The following is a 23,582-nucleotide window of genomic DNA, read 5'->3' as shown; positions in this document are numbered from 1 at the left end:
CCATGCTCCAGTACTTCTGGACTATTCTCTCTCCCTCCCTTCCCTGAACACACCCAGCTGTCGAAGCTTGTGTCAGGGAACTGCAACCCCCCACACAGCCCCTCCCTGTTGTTGGCACCAGCACCTGTTCCCCCCAGTCCTTGGGGGGATTATGGGCTCACTGTCAGCCTCTCCACTGCTCTTGTCGTATTTCTTGGTGATTGCAACCACCAAGAGATTCACATCTCTTTCTCATACCCCATTTCCAGTCTATCTGTAAATCCTATTGGAGCCACCCTCAGAAAACATCAAGAAACTGAAGACGTCGCCTCACCTCCACCATTACCTGCCCGATCCAGGCCACTGTCATGTCGCATCTCCTTGCCCTGCCCTTGCACCCCATGGTGTCCCCCACACAGCATCGGAAGGGATCTGGCAAAAGTCAAATCACGTCACTCCTCTCTGCTCAAGACCCTCATAGGGACTTCCACCCCACAGAAAGGCCACAACCCCTACCATGGTGCACATGGTGCATCTGGTTATGGCCCCCTCCTGTGGCTTCAGGCTGTGGCCACACTGACCTCTTCGCTGACCCTCAGATAAACCAAGGAAGTGCCCCCGCCCCCCGCCACCTTAGATCCTCTGCCCTGGCTGCCCTGCCACTCGCTCCCAGACCTTTCCACACTCATCTCCTTCTGATCTTTAAGCAGATGCTCCCTGCTGACAGCCACCTGTGTATTTTGTTCACTTTTTGGTTTGTGACCTTCACTAGAAAGAAAGTAGGCTCCACACAAGCAGAGATTTGCATCTGTTTCGATCACTCCTTTATTCCCATTCCCAAAATGAGGTTCTCAAACTGGAGCATACATCAGCATCACCTGGAGACTCAGTAAAACCCAGATCACTGGGCCCCACCCCAGTTTCCTGTTAAGTGGGTCTAGGGTGGTCCCAGGAATTTATGTTTCTAGTAAGTTTCCATGCAGTGCTGCTGCAGCTGCTGCTGATCAGGTCCACACTCAGAACCACTAGTCCAGAGCAGTGTCTGCCCAGCGGCTGTCTGTCTTAGTCTGTTCGTGCTGCTGTAACAAAATCCCCGAGACTGGGAAATTTATGAAGAACAGAAATGTACTTCCTCACAGTTCTGGAGGTGGGGGATCCAAGAGCACCACGCCAACCTTTGGTGTCTGCTGAGGGCCTTCCTGTTGCATCCTCACATTGCAGAAGGGAGAAGGGCAAAGGGTCTTGAGAGTTCCCTGGAGTCCTTTTGCAAGAGTCTCATCCCCCTAGATTAGACCTAATCTAGACCTAATCTAATCTTGTAATTAGATGGTAAGAACCTAATCATCCCGTAAAGACCTTCGCTGCATTGGGGATGAGGTTTCAGCATGAATTTTGGAGGGGACACAAACATTCAGACCTTAGTAGCATCCACGCCGTGTGTGTTGAGTAAATAAATAAATGAGGGTGAAGTGAATAAATAAATGAGGGCGGAAGTGAAGGGTGTGGCTAGGAGGGGAATCCAAGCATGGAAAGGTAAGTTGGCGCCTTTCTACTGAGGGCCTCGAAGGCAAGGCCCCAAGGAATTTGGCTACAGTGGGGGCATTAGGGCAACTTGTACCTCTGTGGGAGCTGGGGTTCTGGGAAAGGTATGAAGCGACACAGCCATGGTGGACCCCATGCCTGGGATCCACTCCTGACTCTATCTTTGTCCCCCTAGAGTATGCAGAGAACATCGGGGACGGCCGGAGCCCGGAGTTCCGGGAGAACGAGCAAAAGCGCATCCTGGGCTTGCTGGAGAACTTCTAGAGGCACCTGGGGCCTGCGCATCATGGACTGTCTCAGCTTCCCTCCCAGGATCAGTTTCTACACAACTCTGTGTGGCTTTTGGACAAATTAAAGCTAGTTTTGGTATCCCTGAGCTGATTTTCTTTGTAGTGAAGCTTCGCCTGCTAACCCTCCCTTCCCCCCTCCCTACAGCAGCTACTTCAGGACTCCCCCAGGGAAGGCCCGTGGGCAGCCTCACTCCGCCAGGGGGGACAGCTGAGGCTCAGGGCGTAGCAGTGACAACCTCGCCACCGTGGCTACGCAGGTGGTGCTGCTGTGAGGCTGGAGTGGGGGCCCAGCTAGAGTCTAGATGTGGGACCCGAGGCCCGGGCCTCATGCTGCAGCTCCATGGGGAGGCCAACCACACAGCACAGCCCTCAGAGCATGCAGAGCCCTGCCGCATGTCAGACCACTCGGGTGGGGGCTGCATGGAGGATGACCAGATCCCAACGTGGGCCCCACTGCACAAATAGCATCAAATCTCAGTGAGGCCCTGGCATCTGGGCTGCTCAAAGCTCCCCGGTGGTTCCGTGCATCAGGGTGAGAGCCACCGCTTTAGAGTGGACAGGTTTGGGTCCATATCCCCACCGCATCATTACCAGCTATACATTCTGTTCTGGTTTGGGGTTTTGTTTTGTTTTTTTAAGACACAGGGTCTTACTCTGTGGCCCAGGCTGGAGTGCACTGGTGCGGCCACGGCTCACTGTAGCCTTGACTTCCTGGGCTCAGGCGATCCTCCCACCTCAGCCCCCTGAGTAGCTGAGAGGGAGGTGCCACCACATCTGGCTGATTTAGCTGTACATTTGGATAAGTGACTTTCACCTGTCCGAGTCTCACTTCTTCACCTGCACAGTGGGGCCACTCATACCCATTTGCTGCTGAGGAAGCCATGCTCAGCAAGCCTGCAGCACAGTGGCGAAGGCACCGTCGTGGCTTTGTAGCTGCTGCTTCCTTTGGTTCTTCCCACACACATTTGTGACTTCAGAATTGTGATTTCAGGCCGGATGTGGTGGCTCTCACTTGTAATCCCAGCACTTTGGGAGGCCAAGGTGGGGAGGATCTTTGAGCTCAGGAGTTCAAGACCAGCCTGGGCAACATGGTGAAACCCTGTCTCTACAAAAAATAGAAAAATTAGCCAGGCATGGCGGCACACACCTATGATCTCAGCTACACGGGAGGCTGAGGTGGGAGGATTGCTTGAACCCAGGAGGTCAAGGCTGCAGTGAGCTATGATCATTCCACTGTACTACAGCCTGGGCAACACAGCAAGACCCTGTCTCAAAAAATAAAAAAGAACTGTGATTCTACTCATTTGACATAAGTGATGAGAAGGTTGGTCTCCCCTCAGAAGTCAGCGGTGCTTTAGCATGTTTTTAATCAGTCCTCAAAGAGCAGAGTCCCCATGAGTGAGGAGGCAGAAGAGCGGCCAGATGTAGAAAGCAGCCTTTCATTCCAATGCATTGTGCAACCCAGGGTCACAGACAGGCTGCCGGGGACGCCGCACGCCTCACACTGTGTCCCTACCGCTCTTGCTGCTCCCTAGACCCTGAGGGACAGGGCTCCAAGCGGCCACTGCCATCTGGCCAGAGTTGACATGCTGGGTGAAACCTGTTTGCCATCCCAGGAAGCCACCAAGAGGTCCCTGAAGAAGATGGCACCCACTCTGTGTCCAGCCTTGGACTGGTGATGGAACAGTGAGTAAGGCAGGCCCTACCCGCTGGTGCTTACTCGCAGCCTGGCGGGAAGACAGTGCGTAACCATAAGCGTCCCTGCAGAGAGGGGCAGGAGAGTGTGACAGGGCCTGTCACAGGATCCGATGGCGGCACTGTCACTTTGGGTCTAGTTCTTCCTTGACTTTTCTGTAACTGTAGTAGCTGGCACATATCGAACGCCCAGTGGCATTGTTGTCCCCAATTTATGCAAGCCAAGGCTGAGGACTCAGAGAAGGTAATAGCTGCACAAGGTCCTGTGGCCAACCAGCAGCAGAACGCACATTCTAGCCAGGCCTGTCCAACGGCACAGTCCACACCCTCTCCCGCCGAGCTGCTCTACCTGGAAGAGTCACACCGTGCCGGCTGATGCCGTGCTCCGATCCTTTCATCTGTTGTGTGGTTTAATGAATTCACAAAAAATAGAGCATGTCCAGGTGTAACTTAGAGAAGCAGCCTTCTACAGCTAAGATCGGTACTTTAGACATCATCAGTCCTTCACCTTGATTTTCTTTTTCAATTTTAATTTTAGCCAGGTAATGCTTGCAAACGGTATAGGAGTTCAAAATTTAACAAAAAGCTAGGCAGTGAGGAGTCCACCCCCTCTCCTCTCCCATCACCTAGGACTTCCTGCCCCTGGAGGCAGCCGCTGCCATCTGATTCTTCTCCAGAGTTCTGTCCAGCGTTCTGCCAGCCGTGTTCGGAAGCCCAGGCCTCCCCACCAGCTCCCAGAGGCCAACATAGGAAGGGAGGGCTGGGGCGGCTCAGGCACTGTCCCCCAGCCACGGTTGCCACGCCTTGCCCTGTTTCGCATGCGGCAGCCTCCTGAGATTCTGTCCCTTTGCTAAAAGCAAGTTGGAACTCTGCCCTTAACAAGTGAGGAAGCGGTCCCCTTTTCCATCAGTTTTGTGTGGGGAGGGTTGGGGACAATGAGAGGTGTAGTCCCTTCGGGTGCAGCAGGGGAATACAGTTCCAGGGCCCGAGGGACCAAGGAGAAAGGGTAAGGAGAAAGCAGCCACCACCACTCCCAGATTTCAACGACCCAAGGCCCCGCAAGCTTTTCAGGGCCAGGGAGAGCTACTCGTTGCCCACCCCAGGCTCCTGGGGCGTGGTCCCAGCTCTCGGGCGCAGGCAGCTGACTGCCTGCCTGAGAAACTAAGAAACAGTCTGCCTCACAGAGCAGCACCTCTCCTCTGGGGGAACTTCTTGGGCTTCCAAGAAGGGCTGCCCTTGACCTGTGTCTCCGAACCTGACTTCTTTGCCCACTGTAGGGGTTCAGTCTAAATTTGCCCCTTCAAGCAAAGCTTCTTCATGTTCATCCTCATGTCCATAGCTGAGTGGGACCAGACCATAGCATCCAGAGAGGCAGTATTCCCTTTCCAACCCAGACGTGGCAATCAGATTGCCTTTTAGCCATATTAGCCAGGGTTTCTTTACAGGGGAAATAGGATTCCACTCTCATCTTCCGTGGCGGCTTGCTGCTCCGTTTGTGGTGGTCGCACGCCTGGATTCAGCAGCAGCAAGATGGGCCGTCTCTAATTCAGAGATTTGCATGCAGGCTGCGTGCCTTCCTTATCTGGGGAAACGCATTGTCAGGGCCGCTGGAAGGCATCCCTCAGTCACCCCCATGGTAGCACCAGTGCGCAGGTGGCATCTTCTGCCATGACTGAGGGCGTCAATTTAGTGTCAACAGGGAGACGAGACTCGCTTTCCTAAAGGCAAGGCTTCTTGATGAGATTTCCTTACCCAACAGTGGAGGTAAAAGCAGACCCGCATTTTTCAATCTGTCTGGCTCTTCAGCACACATGGAAAGTGGCTGGTAGCACAGCGGTGGGCCTTCATTATCTGTGCTGGGGAAAATGGCAAGCGTTTCTCAGTCACCTTCTTGATTAGGTAACACGTGCCCTTGGTGTAAACCTCAGACGGTGCGTAAGGGCACACAGTGCACGCATCTCCCTGCCAGCTGCGTCTCCTGGCCGCCCAGCACCTCTCTCCAGAAGCTACCACGGCTCATGAGCGGAAGTACCCTTTCCCTTTCAGAGACTCCTATGTGTTTCCGAGTGAATAAAAATATTTTTAACACAAATGGTGGCATCACCCTGTCCTCTGTCATGCACCTTGCTTCTCATTCCCCATCACCACACACAGCTGCCCCCACTCCTTTAATACGCACACCCCATCGCAGAGCTGTACCATAATGTTGTTAATTGCGTTAAATGACATTCAGACTGTTTCTGATCTTTAGCTATTACAGTGCTGCAGTGATCATCCTTGTACAGGGCGTCATTTCACACACGTGTGAGTTTAGACTCCCAAGTAGCATTGCCAAGTCAAAGAGTGTGCCTTTTTCATTGATATATATGGCCACACTGCCCTTCTTTTGTCAACTGCGTGCACGAGTGTCCTCTGCCCACACGCACCCTAACCAGCGCGCTGTTAGCAGGCTCAGCACTTCGCCTCAGTGGGTGAACAGTGCGGCCTGCTTGTTGCTTTAATCTGCGTTTCTCTCACTAAGTGAGGTCATTTAGTGCGCTAGAATAGAATTACGCGTGCGCCATATTAGCTAATACTCATTGAGCTCTTGACTCATTGAGCTCTTGACTCATTGAGCTAAGTACTTTCCTCAGATTAGCTCGTTTCACCCTCATTCCTGAAATGTAGGCACTTCCTTTTGTTGTTGCCCAGGCTGGTCCCAAACTCCTGGGCTCAAGGAGTCCTCCTGCCTCGGCCTCCTGAGGTGCTGGGATTTCAGGCGTGAGCGCCCAGCCTGACATGTAGGTACTTGCCTCATCACGTCCATTCCACAGCTGAGGACACCAGACTGAGGGGAGGCAGTGGTTTAGAGTGACAGCTGGGAATAGAACCCAGGCAGACCCCTGCTCCTAATCTCAGAGCCACCCTGTCTTCCTGCTGGTTGCTAGAGAGGGCCTGGTGAGGCTGGAGAAGGTGGCACAGAACACATTGGGAGCAGAAGCCCCAGCAGGGCAGCCCTTCCCCAACCCCATGACTGAAGCCCGTGTGGCTCTGCAGAGGCCCAGCACCCTTCAGCCTGTCCCTGCCACATCTCGGTGCCTGACTGCCATCCTCCCCTGCATGGAGGCCCTGGGCCAGGTTTCCAGGCTAGGGATGGGCAGTCACATGGATGTGGCCCTGGCTGCTGTCCCATGGGAAGGGAGGGAATCTGAGAAACATCTGGAAGGTGGGGCTTTCCATCTGCAGCAGTGAGGAGAGCCACCGTTTGGCACGGCTGCAGTGAGGATTGCTGCCTGTCCCCCCACCCCATCCACCCACCCCTGCCTGTGCACAGAGCCCAAATTGCTTCTCGTCCAGATCATCCCACCAGTCTGCTCTCCTCACCCCATGTTGTGCCTCCTCCCATACACCTCCCAGGAAGCACTTGCTGAGCATCTACCATGTGCCAGGCCCAGGCTGGGCACGGAGGGGTGCAACGAAGGTTGAGATGCGGTTCAAGCTCTCAGCATAGTCAAACAGGGCATCACCGTAGAGTGACAGTGGGCTTCACAGAGGTGAGCAAAGGCTGTGGGACAGAGGAGGGACCCCTGCCTGGGGGACCACGCACCCTGTGTCTTGAACAACTTTCACCAGAGTCTTAATGATGGCCATGAGCCTCGAAAGCAAGAGGTGGAAAGTCTTTTGAGGCAGAGGGAACTGCCCAGGCAGAGGACTGGGGCACAATAAAATACAGGGCTCTGGAGACTTCGGGGCTTTCAGCTGCCTCATTGGAGGCCCAACTACCTTGACGTTGGCATGGCATGGGGGCTCAACGAGCTCCCGGCCACAGCAGAAGCTGACAGGCTCCAGGGTTGTGCTGGTCCAGAGTCACAGAGCTTGTTCCCGGACAATTCCTGTGTCTACTCCCCCCAGCGCAGGCTCTTTCAGTCCCTGAATGAGGGGGAAGCAGATTCCATTGCAGGGTGACAAGCAGCGCCATCCAGGCAGCGCCATCCAGGCAGCGCCATCCAGGCAGCGCCATCCAGGCAGCGCCGAGGAGCCCCACAAAGTCCACAGCCCCTGGGGAGCAGCTGGGGAAAAGCCATAAGGAGATGGACTTACAGAGATCAGGGCCGGGGGAAAAGGCTGGGAAAGCCTGCTTGAGCCAGCCCCATCCAGGAAACCCCCAAGAGCGTAGGGGTGGCCACCTGCCCTCAGCCCAGCCACTGTGAGCCATGAACATGACCCTCACAGTCTCGGTTCTCCTTCACTCAAGGACAGCGAGTGACCAGCCTGGGGAGTCCCACCTAGACCAGTGCCTGTGGTGGGGTCACGGCGCCCAGCCGACCCTCCACCACTCATGGCTTCATCAACTACTAAACACCCCTCATAAGCCACGTAGGGGAGCAAAACAGACATTGTCCCTGGCCTCCGGGAGCGCGCATCCTCGAGGGACAGACCAAAAGACAAACATGCAAACAGACACATCGAGTGACAACTGAGTGTTACGAAGGAGTCACCAAGGTTCAGCGGGATGCAGGGAGGAACGGGGGGACCTCAGGCTGAGTGGGGTCTTTGAGCTTGAGCTTGAGCTAAGCTCTGAATGATGTTAAGGAGCCAGGCAGCCAAAGAGCCAGAGGATGAGGAGGCCTAAGCAGAGGCGCAGATGCAAAGGTCCTGAGCAGAGGGAGAGTGTCGTCGCCCTCCTGAAAAGAGTCCACAGAGGCCACTGTGGCCGGACCCCGGAGTGAGGCAGGGGACGGATCTCACAAGGCCTTGAGGGCTTCAGGGGAGTTTGGAGCCTGGAAGGGACATGATTTGATTTTGGAAAGATGCCCGTGGCTCCACGAGGACACTGTGGAGACCAGTGTGGCAGCAGAGATCCAAGAAGGGTCTGGTGCATGCTGGACCAGGAGCAGACGCTGGCGCTTTGGACCAGGAACGGGCAGTGGGTTGGAGACAGGGAATTTGGGATACATTGAGGCAGAGCCAACCGGTCACTGCAGAGAGGGGCCCTGGGAGCCTTCCTCCAGCACCGAGAGCTGGGAGCAACTTCACTGGCCCTGCAGGAGTGGGGTGGGGCCGGCAGAGAGAGCTGCTCAGTATATAAATATCTTTAATGAATAAATAGAAGTGCTTTTAGGGCTGGCGGAGTCGTATCATTTCCACCTGCCGTAAAATTTCATTAGAAGCAGGCGCTGCAGGGGAGAGGAATGGCTGCAATAAATCTGCCCGCCCACCCTCAGCCCTGCCTCCAATTTGAGTCGACTTAGCCCCAGTCACTGGAGAGTCCAGACCCAGACCCTTCTCCCCAGGCCTTCCTGGGGCCCAGGAGAGCCTGGGCCTTCCCTGCCCCACCCCCACACTGAACAGGCAAGAGGCGGCAGAGAGCTGTGACTTGTCACTGAAAACCAGGGGCCTCACTCTCCTCAGCAGGGAAATGGGCATGACAGTTTCTGCCCCCACCTAGTGCAGATGCGTTTCAGGGGGAGCAGTGTTCAATACAGGGATTCCTGGAACAGCAGACCTGGAGCAAAGCACACCTTGTAGGTATCCAGTTTTACAAATGAGCAGAGGCCCCAAGAGAGGAGATGACCGTCCGGGGCCAGGCACAGTGGCTCACGCCAGAAATCCCAACACTTTGGGAGAGGGGCAGATCACCTGAGGTCAGGAGTTCGAGACCAGCCTGGCAAACATAGTGAAACCCCATCTCTACTAAAAATACAAAACTTCGCTGGGTGCAGTGGCGCATGCCTGTAATTCCAGGTACTCAAGACACTGAGGCAGGAGAATCACTTGAACCCGGGAGGCAGAGGTTGCAGTGAGCTGAGATCACACCACTGCACTCCAGCCTGGGTGATAGCGTGAGTCTCTGTCTCAAAAAAATAATAATAAAAATAAAAAAATTTTTAAAAAGTAGGTGACTGTCCTCAGATCACACAGGGTCTGCAGGTCTGGCACTCAGAAACTACCACAGTGACAACTCCATTCTTTAGCATTAATCAAATGCTTGGCTCTATACTAAGCATTTGGCACACACCATCTCACTGAGTCCTATTGCCAGCCCATTTTGCAGATAAGAACATTGAGGCTCAGAGAGAACTAGGATCTACACCTCCCCTTCAGTTAGTGACAGACACAGATGAGTATCCAGGTCTCTGCCCTGTCGCAGAAGCCTTTTTCTGTTTCCTTCAAGCATGGTGAGGGCGGGATTATGTTTTCTTGAACCTACACATCGTCAAAGTGTGAGTCTTTGGAAGGACTGGGGTAGAAGGTTCACCGAGTGCTGGCCAGGCGTGGTGGCTCACGCCTGTAATCCTAGCACTTTGGGAGGCCGAGGCGGGTGGATGACTTCAGGTCAGAAGTCCAAAACCAACCTGGCCAACATGATGAAACCCTGTCTCTACTAAAAATACAAAATTAGCTGGGCATGGCGGTGGGCGCCTGTAATCCCGGCTACTCGGGAGGCTGAGGCAGGAGAATCGCTTGAACCTGGGAGACGGAGGTTGCAGTAAGCCGAGATCGTGCTATTGCAGTCCAGCCTAGACCCCATCTCAAAAAAAAAAAAAAAAAAAAAAAAAGCTGACCAAGTGCCTAGTGTGCGTCATGCAGTCTCTGAACCGAATGAAGGCTACTGTCCCTAGCACTTCATTGCATCCTTGTAGCTTCTTCCAAGGTAGCCATGCTCACTTCCATCTTACAGATAAGAAAAGGAAGCACAGGGAAATCAAGGAATTTGCCCAAGGTCACACAGCTCTGCCTATGACCTTGGTCATGGCTGCCAGCACTCAAAGAATTGGGGACCGTTAGACCCCTCCCTCGGCCCCATGGCCACCTCCCCCAGTCAGTGATTGTGAGGCCAGGAACACTGGCCAAATGGACAGGCCCAGCTGGCAACGTGCCAGGGCCCATGATTATTGGTTAAGCTCATTAAGAAGCCGTGACAGGACATGGCCTGGGCCGGCTGCCGTTCCTCCCCACCCCCCCAGCCCTCCTGGGAACAGGGCCTGATGACAGGCGCTTCTTTTAGCAACTGCAAGCAGAAGTCTGTCTGTCCTGGGGGAAGATTCAAAGATGCACAGACCCAACTTCCCCAGGCCGGCCCCTGGGCCCACCTGCTGCCTGACCTCCTCCGGGCTGGGCCCGCGGACCCGTGTGGGGAGCGAGCACAGGACGTGGACACTGGAACCAAGCTGCCTGGGCTCAAATCCCAGCCCTGCTACTCCCCAGTTCTGCGAGCTGCTTCACTCCCTGAGTCTCAGTCTCCTCATCTGTGATATGGGGGGATGGTGCCACACAAGACCCCTCACTGTGGAGACCTGCCGCAAGCTGATGCACGCAAAGCCCTTGACCCGCTAGCGGTAAAGTGCTGATCCAGGCTCACGTCGTCATTACTGATATTCTTGAAATACTGTAAGATGAGACTAGACTGTTCCCCACTGGACGACAAGGTGATTCATCATTATTTATACCAGAACAACTGAGCAAACCCGTAAAACATCCATCGTCAGTAACCTCCCAAGGCGAAGTCCCTTAGGAGCAAAAAGTCCACCTGTATACAGCAAGCGCTTTGTAAACCAAAGTGCTGCGGGCCCAAGCCACTAGTGGATTCCAGCCACAGCTTCCAGCCCCCACGGATGCTCCTTCATCTGTCGGCTCACAAGGCCACCCACCTCCGTTTCTACTCCCTGGTCCCGCTACTTCCCATTTCCTCTTGGCCGATTCTGTTCCTTGCTCAGGACTAGCTCTGGGCAGCCCTCTGGGGGATTCAGGAGCACAAGTCCTGCCCTGGCGAGGGAGACGGATGCAGACACAACCCGCCATCAGCCAGGTCATGATGAGTCACAGGTCCTGCTGCCTGAGGACAGGGCTGTTTTCATCCGTTTCTGCACTTGGTGCCCAGCACAGGGCACGCCACCCTGGAGGTGCGTCTCCAACACCCCTGCAGCAGGTCACTTCTGAGCACTTAGCGTGTGAGCCCGCCCTGCGCGGGGCTGTGGGGATTTCGCAGCAGACGAGGCAGAACGCTTCCAGCCCCGCTGCCTTGGAGGAGCGGGAGACCCAGAGTAAACAGGCAGGCAGACACACAGCAGGGCGGCTTGAAAATAACAGAGTGACTGGAAGGGAGGGTGGCCACTCAGGCTGGACGGTCAGGGAAGGTCCTCGAAGAAGACGATGTCGGATGGAGAGTGGACTGGTGAGCACAGCAGCCGCCGGGGGAAGCTGGGAGTAATATTCCAGGCAGAGGAAATAGCGAGGCAAAGCCTCGAGTGTGCCGCACATATTCGAGGAGCAGCCAGATGTGTGTGTGAGTCAGGGGGAGACGAGGGGGCTCAAAACAGAGGTGGGATCCGTGAGACCGCTCAGTCACCTCACCTGGCCTGAGAAGAAGGCCACTCCTGAATTCCTTCACCCGCCTCTCCCATTAGCCTTCCATCTAGCCATTCATCCATCCAGCATGTACTGTAGGTCCCCTCTCTAGGCAGCTCCTCCCTGGTTTGGAGGATATGAGAGTGACTCAACTGGCCCCTGGCTTTCTGGAGCAGCCCATGGTCTCACGAGAGAGACCATCATTTTAAGAGGCGATTGCACCCCAGTGATGAGCACACATGACCAGGGACACAGTCGGGAGGGAGGAAGAGCAGGAGGTGAGAGGCGGGAGGGGTCAGTGCAGCCCAGCTCCACCTCGGGACAGTGGGTCTGCAATGTCATCCTCCCAGACTAAGGACAGTACATTATTAGTGTTATTAATTATCATTAGTCTATTTAAATGGCAATTAAAATTAAGAACACAGTGACAAAAATGCCACCTTGGATTTAAATGCCTCTTTTCTGGCACCGGAGTGAGTGATTTTTTCCCGAGCTCAGCCCCACACCCTGTCACAGCACGGCACATGCAGCAGGTGCTTGACCAACCTTTAAGTTCAAAGTCACAGCTCAGGCATCACAAGGCCCAACTCCCCCGTCTTACAGATGGGCAAACTGAGGCCCCAGAAGGGGAAGGGACAGGCACCAGGTCACCCGCAAGTCTATGGTGAAGGTGGAGACAAGCCAAGAAGCCCAATTCCCAAATGCCTCCCAACTCACTCCATCTCTAACTGCCTTTATTTTTTTTCCAGGAAAAAACAGCTGTCAGAGGCAGCCGCCCTGTTACCGATTAAACAAGGCAAATTCTATCGGAACAGAATCGGCGGCACTCCGGACACCTAATTACACAGGCAGAGAAACACAGGCAGGGAAATAGAAATACGAACAACAGCACCGCCATACAGCAGGGGCGCCATCCCCACCACCAGAGCTGCCACTCCTCCCCCTTAAGCCCTGGCGACAAGATGTATCTCCCAGCCCTCAAATAAGATCCCCATTCCCCAGGCGGAGGCTCACACACAGACCTCCCCTCTTCCCCACAGCACTCATCCAGGGCTCCCAGAGACGAATGGGGAGGCGTGGAAGTCATTTCAGGTGTCATTTCAGGTTGACAGCCACGGCAGCCCAGCTGGGGCCCAGCAAGATTGGGCGGAGCTGGGCTTGAGCCCACACCTGCTGACCCTAGAGATGGGGCTCTGCTTGGGGTGCCTCCTGTGGGTGCTGCCTCTCTTCTCGACAGTACACCTGGAGGTCTGTCCCCAGGAGGGTTAGTCCCATCCAGTAGCATCACAGGCAGGAAGCTAGACTTGGCTGTCCCTGCCTGCTACGAGATTCTGTGATTAAATCTCAGGAAGATGCGAGCAGGTGAGGGCAGAGCCCCGGTCTGATTCCATTTCCGTGTTCCCCACATTGGCCGGCACCAGGGCAGACAGGAAGGAATGTGCCAGGCACAACGCTGGGCTCTGGGGAGACAGAAATAAGCAAAACAGACAAAGATCTCTGCTTTCAAAGAACTCATGAAGAGGAGATGGACACTAAACAACCTAACCAACCAACCAAAGGGAAGGAATTCAACGATATGATTCCTGATGGGAATAAATGGTAGGGCTGGACGCAGTGCCTTATGTCTGTAATCCCAGCACTGGGAAGCCACGGCGGGCAGATCACTTGAGCCCAGGAGTTCAAGACCCGCATGGGCAACAAAGCGAGACCTCATCTCTACAAAAATTTAAAAATTAGCCAGGCATGGTGGTGCATGCCTGTGGTCCCAGCTACTCAGGAGGCTGAGGCAGGAGGATTGCTTGAGCCAAGGAGTTCGAGGCTGTAGTAAGCCATGATGGCGTCACTGTACTCCAGCCTGGGCAAGACAGTGAGACCCTGTCTCTTACAAAAAATAATAAATAAATAAATAAATGATAGGAGGCCGGGCGTGGTGATTCATGCCTGTAATCCCAGCACTTTGGGAGGCCGAGGTGGGTGGATCACCTGAGGTCAGGAGTTCGAGACCAGCCTAGCCAACATAGTGAAACCCCATCTCTACTAAGAATACAAAATTAGCCAGGCATGGTGGAGTGTGCCTGTAATCCCAGCTACTCGGGAGTCTGAGGCAGGAGAATTGCTTGAACCCGGGAGGTGGAGGTTGTAGTAAGCTGAGATCACGCCATTGCACTCCAGCCTGGGTAAAAAGGAGCAAAACTCCACGCCCAAAATAAGTAAATAAACAAATAAATAAATAAAATGATAGGAAGAAAATGCACAAGCTAATGAGATCCAGCAAATTGGAGTGTGGGTGTAGGAAGGTCTGTGCAAGGCCAGATGGTCCTGGAAGTCGTCTCTGAGGAGGCGAGATGTGAGCTGAGACCTGAAGGGTGAGTGGGAACAGCTGTGGGAGGAGCTGGAGGAATGGTCCAGAAACAGGGAAGAGTGTGTGCAAACCAAATGAGCCAGTGAACAGATGTATCAGCCAGTGAGTAGGTAGATGGAATTGTGGGCAAAAGGGGTCTGCTTCGAAGACAGGCCAGGGCCACAGCCAAGTCGGTAGCCCCTTGCCCGCCTCTGCTGGGTCCTTCACCTTGGTGTGTCATAGGCCCCTCTGAGGGTCCCCAGCGTTGGGGGTGCCCTCCCTCCAGCCCCTCCATGAGTGGCCTCCTCCTGGTGTTGTTGGTGCACCATGAATAATCTTTATCCTTTCTCTATGCTTTTTCCCTTCTTACCACATGCTGACTCCCTGCTCGCAGGCCGAGGCCTAAGAAAAAAGTCCATGGGCTTTCCGAGCCCCAGTTCCCTCTCTCTGAATGGAGAACGTGCCCGCCACGCCTGCCAGGCTCTGCCTCTTCCGGGCCGTGGGCTCTGACTCCCACCTTCCCGTGTATGACCTGCAACGAGTGGCCACTCTCCCTGAGCCTCCGTTTGTTTTTGTTTTTGTTTTTTTGAGATGGAGTCTCACTCTGTCACCCAGGCTGGAGTGCAATGGCACGATCTCAGCTCACTGCAACCTCTGCCTTCTGGGTTCAAGCAATTCACCTGCCTCTCAGCCTCCCAAGTAGATGGGATTACAAGCATGCACCACCACGCTCGGCTAATTTTTGTATTTTTAGTAGAGACGTACTTTCACCATGCTGGCCAGGCTGGTCTTGAACTCCTCACCTCAGGTGATCTGTGCACCCCGGCCTCCCAAAGTGCTGGGATTACAGGCGTGAGCCACCATGCTTGGCCCTGAGCCTCTGTGTCTGCACCTGAGAGGGAGAGAGTAACAGCACTCCCCACCCCATGCTGCTTCCCAGGCGTTGGCTCACAATTCTCACAACTCCCTGCTGATGGGAGCATTACCTGGACCACCCTTCACAGATGCGGAGACCAGGTCTAGGAGGGTCGCTGCGGCTTAGTCAAGGTCACACGTCCAGCAAGTGGTGCAGTGGGATTAAAAACAACTCAGGCTTTCACTGGGTTAGACACTAGAGTTATTTCAACACGAATTTCCCTATTCTGGCGGTCGTCTGCTGGTTATATAAGAATGTGTCTTTGTTATAGAAAATACACAGTAAAATATTCAGGGATGAGATTTTGATTACCTAATCTGAAAAATGGTGATACAGCATCAGGCTTGCAGGGTTTTGAGAACCTGCACGGGGCCTGGAGCAGCGTCACGAACTGTACCTGCAACTTTTCTATAGGTTTGAGATTCATTGGACATTTCAAAAAATTAAAACATCCAAAATATAAAAGTAAACAAGGGCCAGTGCTCTGTCCATGCGGGTCAGTGCTCAGGCCAGGCACGGCGCTGGCTGGGCTGCCTATGTTTTGTATTCACTGGCTCCTGCGGGGCGGGTGATGTGATTTTACTCCTCACTTTGCCAATGAGGAAGCAGAAGCTTAGAGTTGCTCAGCCATTTTCCGAGTCCACACAGCCAGCGAGAGACAGGACGCGCGCTCCTGATGAGCTTTCCCTAGAGAGGTGGGAGGGTCAGGAGAGAAAAACACACGCGAGGAGCTGGGGAGGGCTGGGGCTGGCGACTTGGCGTTGGGGGGCTGGGCAGGAGAGGCTTCTGGGCTGGGAGGTGGGATGGAGATGCCGGCTGCCAGGCTGCCAGGGGCCAGGGCACTGAGCCACATGGACCCCTCCCCTCCCCTGCAGTGCCCCCAGCCCTCACTGGGAAGGGAGGGGAGCCCCGTGGCTCCCACCCCGGTCAAGGGCTGATTGATCCTCCGCGGTCCCAGGAGCTGCTCCCCTTGTCCGTACCTTGGGCTGCGCGTGTTTTCTTGTCTCTGATTGTAAACAGATTTGACTAAAGAGGTAAATTAGAAGTTAATTAGAGAGAACATGATTGATGAGGCAGTTTGCCGTGATTGGGAGGCGTGGAAAGGATGGGGCTCCCTGGGTAGAGGCGAGGGATGAGGGAGAGAGGGGGTAGAATTCATAGGCTGGTGGATCTGCAGGGGTGCCCAGCACCTTGAGGGGCCAACTCAAGGCTGCCCTTTCTTCTGGGCTCCATGGTCAAGGCCAGGACCCCCAGGCACGAAGCTCCAAGTGGAGCACTCATGAAACCCCAAAACTGGTGACCAGGCCCCTGCTAGACTCTGGGGACAAAGCACCAACCTGTCCCTGATATGGCCAGAGCGTTCATCTCAGAGCTGCAGGCTGGGCTGGGGAAGGTGCTGGTGCTTATTAAACATTGATGCTGCTCCAGGCCCCGTGCACGTTCTCAAAACCCTGCAAGGCTGATGCTGTATCACCATTTTTCAGATTAGGTAATCAAGATTCAGAGAGCTGAACCAGCTTACCGAGGTCACACAGCTAACAGGGACAGAGAGACTGACCTCTAGAGCGGAGCCTCTGCCTTTCTGAGCTCCAGGCTGTGTGCCAGGTCACGTGGTCCAACCTCAGGATCCCTCTCTATAGTACCCCTGCTTACATACTTCCAGCAATGGTGAGCTCACTTCTGCCCGAAGAGGCAGGATAGCTCATTATGGGAGCTTTGTCCTTGTGTGGACCTGGTTTAACTGGTTTAACTCCCTCCAGAGCCACCTCCAGGGCCCCTGCTTTGCCACTCCCCTACCTCCCTCACATGTCAGAACACAGACCCCCAGGGTGAGGAGGAGCCTTGGAGGTCATCCTACCCAACTCTCTCATTCTCCTGGGGAAACTGAGGCTGAGAGGGATACAAAATGCCAGAGGGACATAGCGTGCCAGTGTCACTGACGGGTGGGCCTTCCCTGTGGCTGGAGTGCAGGCATCAGCCTCACTGTGCATCACGTCTCCCCCAGGCTGAAGTTGCTGCTCTCCATTGGCTCATCCATTACTTCCCTCCATTCATTCTGCAAGATTTACTGAGACCCGACCGTGCACTAGGGCTGGAGAGGACAGAAGGAGAGAAGCAGAAGGATCCCTTGCAGTGCTCACAGCTCAGTCAGGGGTGGGCAGGCAGGATGGCCAGGCCTGCCAAGGAGGACGCCAAGGGCTAGGAGACCCGTGAGAGGGAGAGACAGCCCCTCCAGGAAGCAGCGCTGAAGCCAACTCTGGAGGAGGTGCGAGGGTATTCCTGGCAGAGGGAACTGTGGTGGGAAGGAGGATGTAACATTCTAGAAACTGCCAGAAGGCCAAGTGGCTGGAAGAGAGGGTGAGGGGGAGCTGGTGGGAGGTGAGGTCACAGAAGGAAGCCCAGATCGTCATGGAAGAAGTTGTTTGGATTTTATTCTATGCCATGAGAGAGAGTCACTGAGAATTCGTAGCAAGGGAGGGCCGTCGGTTTCGCACCTGTGGAAGAAGACCCTCTGGCTTTGGGAGCAGAACGGACCACAGGGTGTGGCTGTCTGCGCAGAGAGCAGGCAGGAGGTTCCTGCGGTTGCTGAGAGACGGGGCTGCGCACCAAGAAGTGCACAGATGAGAAAGCAGCTCCGGGTTCAATGGGCAGGGCTTGCAGGGATTAGATCTGGGGGTGTGGGTGGGTGATGGATGGGGGTGCCCCTTATGAGATGGGAAAGGTCAGGAATTTGGTTGGGGGCATGTCAGGAGAGGATGTGCAGTAGACGGGGTGGTGCAGGGGTCGGGGCTAAGAGTGAGACATAGCCTTGTGTTCCACTGTGGCTCCAGCTGCTGATGCGCTCACCCAGGTGAATGTGCCCGGTCTGCAGGCCCCTCCCAGCCTGGTGCCGCCTTCCCAGGTCAGCGTGGCAGTGTCCCTCTTAAATGGGCAGACGGAACGGAGCAGAGCAGAAGAGACCGCTCCCCTGTTCTGGGCTGTGCACTCCTGTCAGCACCGCCAGGGTCCACATGTCCTGGCCCGGGGCCTCGTCCCCACTGTCAGTGGAGCTGGAGTCCTCCCCAGGGCCCAAGGCCCAGCATCTTGGCTTTCCTCACTCCTCAGACGCCTCCACCCCTGAGCTGGGGCCCAGCGAGAGAACGTCCACCAAATCAGGCCTGCGGCACAGGAAGCCGGGTTCTGATGGGCCTGGCTGGTGGTGGTCACTGCTTCCATTTACCGAGCCGGGTGCTGTAGTAAGTAATGATATTTAACTTGTCCAACCACCCTCTGCAATAAGCACTGTTATTATTCCCATTTTACAGATGAAGCAATAGAGGTTCCGAGAAGGAAGAGGCCCCAGGTCACACAGGCCGGACGAGGCAGTCGGCACCCAAACCTGCATACACTAGAGCGGTCCTCCAGCTGCCTCCTGACAACCAAATGAGCCCTTCCAGCCTCACTGGGGTGGGGGTGAGGAGTGGGAGAGAGCCCCTGCTCGGGGGCCAGTGGGGCCTCACACATCTCATCCAGTGGAGGAGGCAGGAGCGCAGAAGGAAGAAATGGTGACCTTAGGAACTGCCCGGTTGGCTCCTGCTCTGGACACGCCAGGGACCAAGGAAGCACAGGTTTGGTGACTGAATAATGGACGCAGGACATGCTGAGGCCAGGGCCGAGCCGGGGCTCAGAGGACGCACACTGGACCTTTGGCCAGAGGTGGCCTCCTTGGGGACACAGGCTTTCCAGCCTCTTCCCCTAGCCAGCGCTGGGCTTCTAGTTCCTTTGGCTGCTAGTGGCACAGGATGGAGGACTGTGATGGAGTGGAGTGGAGCCCCCAGGATCCAGGCCTGTCTCTGCCTAAATTAGGAGACATGTGACCTCAGAAATCCCTGCCCTTCCCTGGGCCCCAGTTACCCTTCCTATACAACAAGGTGGTACATCAAGATGATCCCCAGATTCCTCACAGCTATAGATTATCCAAGACGGAGAGGACAAACAAGTCAGCAGTGAACATTTATTGAGCCTCTACTCTGCCAGATGCTGAATGCATGCTTCTCATGTGTATCTCATTTAATTTTTACGCAGCTGGCCAGGCACTGTGGCTCATGTCTGTAATCCCAGCAATTTGGGAGGCCAGGGCAAGTGGATTGCTTGAGGCCAGCAGTTCAAGACCAGCCTGGCCAACATGGTGAAACCCCGTCTCTACTAAAAATACAAAAATTAGCCAGGTGTAGTGGTGCGTGCCTGTAATCCCAGCTACTCAGGAGGCGGAGGCAGGAGAATTGCTTGAACCCGGGAGGTGGAGGTTGCAGTGAGCCAAGATCGCAGCAGTGAGCCAAGATCGCACCACTGCGCCCCAGCCTGGACAACAGAGCAAGACACTGTTTCAAAAAAAGAAAAAAAAAAAAGGAATAATTTTCATGAAGTAGTAAAATAAGGATCATAATCTTCACTTTAGAGATGAGGAAACTGAGGCTTAGAAAGGATCAGTCACTTAGAAAGGATCCTCAGGATCACGCAGCTGGGATGCAATGAGGCTGAACTCATGCCCAGCTCTCCCTGGCTTCAGATGAGACCATCCACAGCTCACTGCACACATGTGTGACTGTGTGTATGCCCAGTCAGAGCTGCACCCTGCAAGGTGTGTGAGGAGTAAGGTTTGGGGGGAAAGGGTGCACCAGAGCATGGGGGAAACAGCACAGTGAATGTGGGTGGAAGGAAGCAAGACTAAGCAAACATGCAACTCTGGCCAAGTTTCTTTATCACCTCCAGTCTCACTGTGTCCATCAATAAAATGGGGATAGTCACAGCCCCCACTTCAGGCAGTTTAAATGAGATGATAGAAAGTCATGGGCACCGTGTCTGTTTGCCAAATGGGTGTGAAGAGTCTATCTCATCTGCTCTTTGCAACAGCCCTGGGGTTGGAGAAGGGGAGGTGCACACCTCTCAGATGGGGAAACTGAGGCTCAGAGAAGTGAGCTGCACAAGGCCACACGGGGTTGGGATTTGAACCCAGTGGGGAGCTGTCACCACTACCCCACACTAGCAAAGAGCAAATATCAGACAGATTTTCAATATTGGATGGACGGATGGATGGGTGAATGGATGGCCAGAAAAATGCAAATATGCACGCAGTCCCGGGAAATCTCTTCCCGCCAAAGCTGCCTTGGGGCCCTCTACCTGGTTTCTCATGGTGGGAGGGCAGGGTAGGTGGGAGGCCTGCAGCTCCAGGCGCCTGGGCCGGTACCAGCTGCTCGCCCACTTCTGCTCCTGGAAGGTCATCGTACCCTGGGCGGGTGAAGAGGCTTGGAAAGCCCCTGACGCTGTGATGCATTCGGGATCACAGCTGGAGATGTTCCCGGATTAGAGGGGAATGTATCCCCTCCGTGAGCTGCTGTGGCATGATTTACAGGCCTTGGCGAGTTCCGTGAAACACCGGAGCAGGCTCCAGCCGTTTAAATATAATTACCCAGCGCCTCCATCCAGATTCTGCCAGAAGATCATGAATACAGGGGACCCGGGATGCCCACTGAAGCCTCAGGAAACAGCTCGGCCCCCACCCAGGCCCAGCAATCTGGGTCAAGTGGGTCAAGCCTGTTCCAACCCCTACCCTTGCCTGAACTTTCACCATTAGAATGTCATTCCTTTGGCTTAATGCCCCAGCCCTGGGTTTAAAGGGCCTTTGCTTCAGTGGGGAGAACATTAACCCGGGTCTCTGAAGACCCATGTTGGAAACTTTGGACACTTTGGTCAAGTCACTACCCCTCTTCTTCTTGCACCTTAGTGCACTGAGCCGGAAATGCTCCCCGGCGATGAGGAAGCTGCGCCCTCCCATTCTAGAGATGGAGAAGTGGCTGCACGGAGAGGATGCCGCCAGAGGTGACCTGGAATGCAGAGGAAGCAGAGACTGGCTAGGGCTCAGTGTGTACAGTTCCTAGCCCACACGATGGAGGAAACCGAACTCCAGCGTCAGAAGTTGGTCAGTCCGGGCGTGTTGGCTCACACTTGTTATCTGAGCACTTTGGGAGGCTGAGGTGGGAGGATAGCTTGGGCCCAGGAGGTCGAGGCTGCAGTGAGCTATGATCATGCCACTGCACTCCAGCCTGGGTGACAGAGTGAGACTCTGTCTCAAAAAAAAAAAAAAAAAATGTGGCCAGCGTGACCCTTTCCCCTCCACTCAGCTGAGATCTTGGCCCCAAACAATGGCTTTGGAGTCGAAGGGGCCTCCTTGTGGTTAAAAGCTCCAGCTCTGCAGACTGGAGGCCAGGGCCACCTCTGCACCTCTGAGTCTCGGGCTCCTCATGTGTAAAGAGTGGTGTTAGCAGTGCACACTCACAGGGTCACTCTAAGGCTTCAAGGAGAAACATGAGCAAGAGCCCAGCTCAGGGACCAGCCTGCGGCCAATGCAGGAAGCGTGGTTTATGATTTGGAAACAGGAAGATCCGAACTGGGTCCCGGATCTGCCATTTGCCGGCTGTCAGATCTTGGGCACATTTCTGGGCCTCAGTCTCCTCATCTGTAAAATGGAGATTCAAATCCCTACCTGTCAGTGCTGTGAGCACTGAATGAAAAAACAGGTCATGCACTTGGCACGTGGCCTGATACATTCTAGGCCTTCAGCAAATGATGGCTGCAGCTCATGGCAATGAGGAAGTAATAACCCCTGCCAGGATGTGCAGTGTCCGGCTTCACGGCTCTGCCATGGCAAAGTGATGAGCAAAATTCACGCAGTCTGTCCTCATGAGCCTCTCGGTCCAGTGGAGGAAACCAGCACAAACACGTTTCAGAAATCACATTTGTGTATTCATTCAATAATTATTTCTGGAGCTCCCGCTCGGCGCCAGGACCTCTGCTAGGAAACAAGGAGACACAGCCCTGTTGTCATGGAGTTTACATTGTAGTAAGGACACGGCCAAGAAATAGACATGTAATGTGGCAGAGAAGGGTAAGTGTTGAGGAAAATATAGAAGGGTTAGGGGCTTCAGGAGGATGAGGGCTGCATTTTAGATAAGATGGTCCTGGAGCATTTTCGAGGCAAGGAGGTGGAGAGGTGATGAATACAGGCCTCACTGTCACGGCAAGTCTTGTGAGGTGTGGTGAGCACCCTGGTCTTGGCCTGAGTGAGGATACCAGCTTTGCAAAGGGAGGTGCCAGGGTGGGAGCCGACCATCTGCCTCGGGATCCCTGCAGCCCAGCTCCAGCATGCAGCATGGCGGGCACTCCAGACCACTTGGAAGGAGAGACGCAAAGAAAATCTAGAAAAGGTACTCTCTGGTGAGGGAGGGGGCTGGGGATGCCCAAGGCACAGACAAGTAACATGGAGGCCTGGTCCCTGTTCTCTGGCTCCAGAGGGTCCACCAAGTCCTGACATGTGGATGTCCCAGGGAGGAAATCGATTTCAGCCCAATGATGATAATGAAGGTGTGTGTGGTAAGAAACAGAGCATCTCCCATGGCCATTGCTCTAATCCAAGAACCTCTTGAAATTGGCTCTTCTATCCCCCATTTTACAAAAGAGGAAATCGAGATTCAGCCGACTTAGGAGATTTGCCCAAAGCCACAGGGTATGTCCACGGCAGAGCTAGGTCTCAAACCCAGGCCCGGGGCTGCCCTTTCTAAGGGACAGTGCCCTTCAGACTTGGAAGGAGATGCCTCTGGAGGTCTGGGGCTCCCTCTGCTTGGAGCCCCACCCTGCAGGGTGCAGCTGGCCAGAGGAGGAGCCACATCCAACCTTGAGGATACAGCAGAGAACGAGAGTGGTGGTGTTGCCCATGTAGAGCTTATGGACTAGTAGGGGCGATAGACACTAAACAGCTAGATGCACAACTACTTATTTGATTAAAATTGTGGTCAGGTGCAGTGGTGCGTGTTTGTAATCCCAACACTTTGGGAGGCCAAGGTGGGAGGATTGCTTGAGGCTAGGAGTTTGAGTGCAGCCTGGGCAACATAGCAAGACTCCATCTCTAAAAAAATAAAATTAGCTGAACGTGGCGGTGTGCACCTGTGGTCCTAGGAAGCAGAGGCGGGAGGATCATTTGAACCTAGGAGTTAAAGGTTACAGTGAGCTATGATTGAGCCACTGCACTCCAAGGCAGCAGAGTGGCAGAGCGAGATCTGGGTGGCAAAGCAAGAGCCTTTCTTTTCTTTTCTTTTCTTTTTTCTTTTCTTCTCTTTCTTCCTTCCTTCCTTCTTCCTTCCCTCTTTCTCTCTGTCTTTCTGTTTCTTTCTTCTTTCTTTCTCTCTCTCTTTCTCTCTTTCTCCTTCCTTCTTTCCTTCCTTCCTTTCTTTCTTTCTCTCTTCTTTTCTTTTCTTTTTTCTTTCCTTTCCTTTCACAGTCTTTTTGTCCCCCAGGCTGGAGTGCAGTGCAGCAGCTCCATTTCAGCTCACTGCAACCTCTTCCTTCCAGGCTCAAGTGATCCTCCCACTTCAGCCTCCTGAGTAGCTGGGAATACAGGCACATGGCACCATGCTCGACTAATTTTTAAATTGTGTTTTGTAAAATCGAGGCCTCA

General features: G+C 54.4%; 1 protein-coding gene across 1 annotated transcript in view; it reads left to right on the top strand.

Annotated features, from left to right (window-relative positions):
* Positions 1 to 1,890, top strand: part of CTNNBL1 (catenin, beta like 1) — a 180,276-nt gene extending 178,386 nt beyond the window's left edge. Inside the window, exon 16 of the mRNA XM_011974984.1 lies at positions 1,697 to 1,890. Within this exon, the coding sequence (XP_011830374.1) occupies positions 1,697 to 1,785 (89 nt within the window). The 3' untranslated portion in view covers positions 1,786 to 1,890. The remainder of the gene's footprint in view (positions 1 to 1,696) is intronic.
* The last annotated feature ends 21,692 nt before the right edge of the window (positions 1,891 to 23,582 follow it).

The sequence above is a fragment of the Mandrillus leucophaeus genome, unplaced genomic scaffold (assembly GCF_000951045.1).
Source record: "Mandrillus leucophaeus isolate KB7577 unplaced genomic scaffold, Mleu.le_1.0 Scaffold150, whole genome shotgun sequence".
Classification (NCBI taxonomy): domain Eukaryota; kingdom Metazoa; phylum Chordata; class Mammalia; order Primates; family Cercopithecidae; genus Mandrillus; species Mandrillus leucophaeus.
Note: the sequence above shows the minus strand (reverse complement) of the source record. Positions and strands in the feature narration are given on the sequence as shown.